General features: G+C 35.8%; 1 protein-coding gene across 1 annotated transcript in view; it reads left to right on the forward strand.

Annotated features, from left to right (window-relative positions):
- Positions 1–4273, forward strand: part of LOC121967171 (4-coumarate--CoA ligase-like 5) — a 41778-nt gene extending 37505 nt beyond the window's left edge. Inside the window, exons 5-6 of the mRNA XM_042517226.1 lie at positions 3593–3695; positions 3937–4273. Of these exons, the coding sequence (XP_042373160.1) occupies positions 3593–3695; positions 3937–4065 (232 nt within the window). The 3' untranslated portion in view covers positions 4066–4273. The remainder of the gene's footprint in view (positions 1–3592; positions 3696–3936) is intronic.
- Positions 4274–7100: the final 2827 nt, after the last annotated feature.

Consider the following 7100-nt stretch of genomic DNA (forward strand, 5'->3'; position numbering starts at 1 on the left):
GTCGTAAGTCAAGGAGACGTGATAGTCAGAAGTCAAGGAAATGTGACAGCAGTAAGTCATGGAGATGTGACAGTCAGAAGTCAAGGAGATGTGATAATCAGAAGTCAAGGGGACGTGACAATTAACATACGGAGTAGGACCACCTGGGGCCCTCCAGCGTATAAAGCTAGGGCGGGGTTTACCGGTCAGGAAACCAGGTCTGCGGTATTACGCGTGATTAAGGCGAAGCCTGACCTGTCTTCACTGGTCGGATTTCCTCAAGCTAGCTCGCGTAAACAGACTTGTCATTCTCGGTCGGGTCTAAATCATAAAAGCAGGAAGAAAGGGACTCTGATCGCACCCCCCATCCATCCAGTCTGTTCATCAACACTTAGCGGATCGACCAGGGCTGCCTCAATCACACTCGGGTAGGATAGAAGGTGCTACGCGACAACAGGTCAGGGAATCGTAACCACCTATCAGAGAATAGCTACTTTATGTCAAGGAATATTCCAACGGTTGGGGTCATCTGCAAATAGAACCTTCCTCCAGTCTATAGGAGAAGACCACGTGTCCACCACCTGACAAAGTCCTGACACCCGACACCTTTTGGCAAAGGCCAGTATTCAGAAGGTACGCACTGTCATATAAAAAGGGACGTCCTCTCCCTTGCGCAGGTACGCTCACTCGCACACTTCTCTAAAATCCGTGCGACCGCAGCATCACAGTCTCCTCCCCATCAATGCCCGCGACACTTCATCCGGCCTTCATCCGACTCATATTTCAGACAGGATCAAACGCCATTTTGATGGTTTCTTTTTTCCTTCAGCTCAGGCTCCTCCTCTCCAGAAAGTTAGATTTGCTTTCTGACTCGCGAGATTTAAGGCCCTAAGATATAACACCAATTAGAGCCAGGGCCGGCTTGTCGATACGGCTCCTCCAACATTCAAGTCAGTCACCGATCGAATAAAAAGAAGAACAAGAAGAAAAAAGATGTAGTAGAAAGCTCATGGAAAGGAGTCATCTTCACTTGTAGGAATCAGAGAACCAAACCCCCATGGACTTATCTCCTTCCACTCTATATATGACCCTTTGAAGTGAACCTCCTCGTAGTCCACTAGCTATTTGCTTGAGGAGTGGTTAGGGGACAAGATCCAGTAATCATTATCTTTTTTTTTATTTATTGATCGTCACGTATTGTTAACCAAGAACTCAGAGCCTCTGACGCTTGGTCGAACTTAATTATATTGCTTAGTGGAACTTGATAATATTATTTGATAGAATTTAATTGGATTGCTAGGAAGAATTTAATAATATTGCTCGGTAAAATTTAATTACATTGCTCGGCAGGATAGATTGGCATCGTAATTTTATTTTAATGTAACGGACTATTGTATACGGAAATGTCAGCGTTAGAGATTAATTTGATTTCAAACATACTGTATCTCTTCTGTACAGTAACACTGTAGCATTTGAGAAATCGGATTGCTCTGAAGATTAGAACGACGGTTTCGCAAAATACAGTAGTTCTGCCGACTGTACTCTTGTAGCTGCAGCATTCGATTTTCAGAACACTGTAGTTATCTACTGTAGTACACTGTACCACTGTAGTCCTACTGGAGTACTATACTATTCGAGAACTAGGATTGTCCGGGATGGCTCCCTACTGCATTTTTACGGTAGTATTAGTGTAGCACTGTAACAATTTCTATAATATGACTGCTGTAGCAGAATACTGTAGCGTGTGGTTGCTGGGAAATATTAAAATGATTTTCAGAATAACTGGGCTTGCGATCCTGTAGTATCACTGTAGGTATTATAGCAGTTGAGAATATAATTATTTAAGAAAAGATTCCCGTGACTTAGAATGATCAGGGATAAATTTGAATATCATCAGATATTCTTTCCTCAAGTATAATTGAAAAGTAAAGTCGAATGAAGTTCAATTAAAAGTATTTGGTCAAATTGGATTAGCTCGGCAATAAATTCGAATGCTATCGATACATATTCTAGAAGAAATAAGTAAAGAAATATAGTTATAATTTTCATTGATATCGACCACCTATTTACAAATAAGGACCTATTTATATCTATATATAGAACTCAGGATTAATAGGGAGATTGCCTTTGAAAATTATTGTTTATTTTGATATTAGGAGGGTTGTCCACTCCATACGTGATACTAGTGAAATACATTTTATTTTTTTTCATATAAATTGTCTCTATCATCAAGTAATCTTTGGATTTTTGCTCACTTTTGGGGCTGAGTTGATTAATTTAAATATTGAAAGTGGCTTCTCACTTTTGCAAGCATGGGAAGCTTGTAAATATTTATTCTTATGGTTTAGAAGGATAACATGATAGAATAAAGAGGATATAATGAAGAGATGAGATCAAGGGTGAGTTGCCTGACTTCTTTATTGTTATCACTACACTTTTCTTGAATAGTCTAATAAGTCAGAATCCATTATAACAAGAAATATTGCTCATGACATGGACACCCACAATTACTTGTGTAGAGTTGGTTTCATGGATCTTTTCCTATAATACAAGTCACAAGTTCCAATTTTTGGGGTTAGCCATATGAATTTCATCAACCATTGAATTATATGTAAGCCTAATATGTTAAGATCTATGTAAGATTTTTGACATTGCTTTGTGCTGGTTGTCAGTGCCTAACACAAAGCTCAACCTTGATCATCAAAATAAACTTGACATGTTTAGTTTTGTCTGTACATGTTTCTGTACTAACAGCTTATTAGCAGGAGCTCTTTTTCTTGATGGACATGGCTAAGGTCAATTTGAAATTTCCAATGCCCATATTCAAGTCGATTCTGTTGCATATTGATAGGTCTTTATCTCTAAGGTTTGTTGAGGGTGCGTTACTTGTATGACTTGCAATAGTATTACTGGACAAGCATTGTTACAAACACCAAATAGGATCCATGTTTGTAGCCTGACTTTTAGTGGTTGTGTGGACTGGCACCAAACTTCAACTAGCTTTGCTATGGTAGGAATATGTGCATGTATAGAGAAACTGCCTGATAAAATTCAAATTGGGATGGTGGAAATTGGATCCTATAGTTGTGGGTACCATAAACAAATTGTTTGAGAAGTGACCGTTTGCTGACTAATTGTCTTGGTTGGATTGGTTGGACTGAGATATTGACTTTTTAGGAAAACATGACAGTGATGGAAGTGAGGTTAAAAAGACATCTGAAAAACCAGAACTCAGCCATGAGTCTATTGTTAGACAATTTAGACCGCCTTAAACTTTAAATAGGGACCTTTATGCATACATTAGACAATAAAATTACTCAGTAACTGAATAAGCTAACACTTATTGAAGACTGATTTTATTAACATGTAAATTATTTATATAATTAATGATATCCCAATTGCATCATACATAAACAAGCATTTCTTGGGTGATCTTCAGCCACCTCTTTTAATACTCTTATTGTTGTTGCTTCACAGTCAACTAATGCCTTTAGGGTATTAAATGTCACTATGTTAAATCCTTCTTCCCTTTTGCCCGCTATTCAGCTTTTCCTATCCATTTGCTATTTGAATCCCTCTTGCCCGCTAGTCAGCTTTTTTTGTCACTCGGCAGGTATCCAGATGAAGAAGCTGGACAGATACCCTTGGCATTTGTGGTTAGACAACCTGGAAGCACTATAACTGAGGAAGAAGTTATAGATTTTGTCAGAAAACAGGTACATCTTTGTTCCTTGTGTTGGATCAAGTAAATTCATTCATTATAGTTAATTCAGTCATGCTAGCTAGGGTCCTATATCTGATAGCTCAGGTTACCATATCATAATGAAAGCTGAATTGAATAACTCATTTTCTAGCATTCTACAACATTTTGTTTTGTTTTGTTTTCACATAGAATAATCTCATTATCACTATGAAGCAAACGTCAACGATTGTGTACAATACTTTGCTCTCGTGTAGGTTGAACCATATAAGGAAGTTAGACGGGCTGTATTCATCAGTTCAGTTCCAAAGTCGCCAGCAGGGAAGATTTTGAGACGAGAGCTTATAAATCAAGCTCTTTCCTTATTAAATCTAAGCTATAACTAGTTGTTTTGAGCCTATTATGTTAGCATACAACCGAACATATGTATTTAAGCAGTTCTACACATTCTAACTACCAAAATTATCATATAAACTATGCACGTGTACTTGTTTATTTTCAGTTACTTTAGGGCTTAGCTGTGATGGTAAGTAAATGACAGATTTACCCAATGAGGGAAGGGTAGTCCCTCAAGGGAAGGGATTGCGTTTGTGATGAGCTTCTGTAAATTGTAAAAATAGCTGGTCGTGGCAATTAAAAGGTTAGTTTTTGGGAAACATCCTTATTTTCAGAAAATTTCAAGCACGAGAGACGTTGACATAAAAAAAAGTTGACAATTTTGGATGAAAGCAGAAACATATACAAGAGCAATTGTCCTCTTTAATTAAAGTTGATTATTATCTCAAAACATATTAAATTAACCACCCCTGATAATTAGAAAAATTCCAAAACAAAAAGATTAGTCACGCCAGAGTTGAAGGATCCTTGCAATTCGGTTGACATCTGACATTTGCACGTTTGACGACCTAAAAGATAACTTGGGAAGTAATTTGAGAAAGAAGAGTATTAAATTATTTTATTCCTCAATTAATAGCGATGTCTTTAGTATCCATCTTACCATATGTCAGTCAGTATGGCATGTCTATATATATGGTCCCACTCCACATTAGCATATCACACTTGGGTGTTCTAGAGAATTGAGTTAAAAGGACCTTTTGAGTTAGCTTAGCCCATTGACATCTTAGGCCGACCTAACAAGCTAGTCTCCTCTAAATTTCTACTATGAGCTCCCTGGTCCGAGCTTTCCTCCCCGAGCTCCTTGAGTTCTCTCCTTCGAGCTATTACAATTGTTCATGTGGTTATTGGCCGTAAGTAGACATGGTCATCATCTCTGCGATCACCATCTTACAAGTGACTAGTAACGATTGAACGCTTGACATTAATTACTGCCAGCACTAGTGGCTAAGTTGGTGGAATAAATTTATGAAGATTGTGGGTGAATCTCCGTAGATAATTCTCAATCTCACGCCAATAAATATCAAGATAATTAGAGTGTTTGATTAAGTTACTAGATAATCACATAATTAAAATTATAGAGAATAAAATATAACTTAATATTATTTGATTCAATCTTATATAATATAAGAAAAGTTTATTTGTTTGGAGATTTTAGTGTATAACTTAGTTTATATATATATATATATATATATATATATATATATATATATATATATATATATATATATATATATATATATATATATATATATATATATAATATGGTGATATAAATAAATGAGTAAATAAATTTGAATAATATTTTAGAATTCTTTTATTATTTTAGAATTTTTTGGGATAATTTTATTATGCTTTTGATCAGATGTATTTTATTTATCTCAACTATAACTAGAAGTTGATTAATTCAATTAATCTATATTTTAATTAAAAAATCTAAGTAAAAAAAAAAAAGTTGTCCTTGTCCCTCACACTCTTGATCATGTGCCAGTCGCTGCTGCTGCCACCTTAGCCGCTACTGCCCTCACTCATGCTCGACGACCGACTGTTACTCGCCCTCTCTGCTTACTCTCAACGTTCGCCCACTGCTCACTCTCGACAACCAACTGCGATTGGATCCCGTTTACCCCGGAATCAAGAAAACCTCACTTTTCCGAGAGACTACCCTATTTGTTGACTTGTTGGCATGCGTCATTATACGAGAATCACTTCTTACCTAAACCAAATAAGATTTTTATTGATAACCTTATATTATCAAATAATAATCTTGAATCAAAAACATTTTTGATAATTTACTAAAGGATATAGTTAACTTTCGATAGTATCAAAAAAATGCACCCAATATTTGTTTTTAAGGTCCCACAACCTAAATTAAGAGATGTAAATTTTTAAAATTTTTACAACTTGAGACAATTTAACACAAACTCATTAAAGGGCCTAGGTTTGTGTTACTTACTCATCAATACCATCAAAAGGTTTCTAGGACTCCCCTAGTTCAGACCATGCCAATATTTTAAAATTCTAGATACTCTAGACCATCAACTAGTTTTGGCCAAAACTTGTTGACGGTGTTAGGTACCTCAAAAACACTCGGAACCAAATTATACTCCTTACATCATCTGAGTGTGGATTTCATGTGAGTTTTAAAAATCTTTACAACTTTGAAATAATTTGATATAAGCTCATTATAGGGCTTATGCTTGTCTTACTAACATCACCAAAGATTTCTCAAGACTCTTGTGGTTTAGAGATTTTGAAATTCTAAACACTTTAGGGCTATCAACAAATTTTGACTAAAACTCACTGATGATCTTAAGAACCTTAGAATCATTTTAAATCAGGACCATTACACTTCTAAGAACTTCCTAAGTGCAACCATGCTTTTAGACCTGGATTCCATAATATAAATTGAGAAATGTGGATTTTTGAAATCTTCACACCTTTAAGACAATTTAACATATGTTCATTGAAGGGTCTAGACCTATCTCACTTACTCACCAATACCATCCGAAGATTTTTAAAATGATCCTAGTTAAAACCATATTAATATTTTAAAATTTTGGATACTATAGGTCATCAATGAGTTTTGGCCAAAAGTCATTGATGATCTTAGGAAGCTCAAAATCACTTCAAACCAATTATACTCCCGAGAGCCTCTTGAATATAACTATGCCCTTAGATCGGGATTCCGTAACATAGCTTGAGAGCTATGGATTTTTGAAATCTTCATAACCTTGAGATAATTTGACCCAAATTCATTAAAGGGCCTAAGTTTGTTATATTTACTCAACAACACTACCCAAGAGTTTCTAAGGCTCCCCAAATTCAAACCATGTCATGATTTTGAAATTCTGGACACTATAGACATTATAGGGTCATCAGTGAATTATGATCAAAATTCATTGATGACCTTAGGAATCCCATAATCACTTCAAATCAGGATCAGAACCTCTTGAGTATAATCTGTTGGACAATCTGTTTGAGATTTTGGGAAAAAATTATTGAATTAAAATTACATAAAATCAAT

The sequence above is a fragment of the Zingiber officinale genome, chromosome 3B (assembly GCF_018446385.1).
Source record: "Zingiber officinale cultivar Zhangliang chromosome 3B, Zo_v1.1, whole genome shotgun sequence".
In the NCBI taxonomy this organism is placed as follows: Eukaryota; Viridiplantae; Streptophyta; class Magnoliopsida; order Zingiberales; family Zingiberaceae; genus Zingiber; species Zingiber officinale.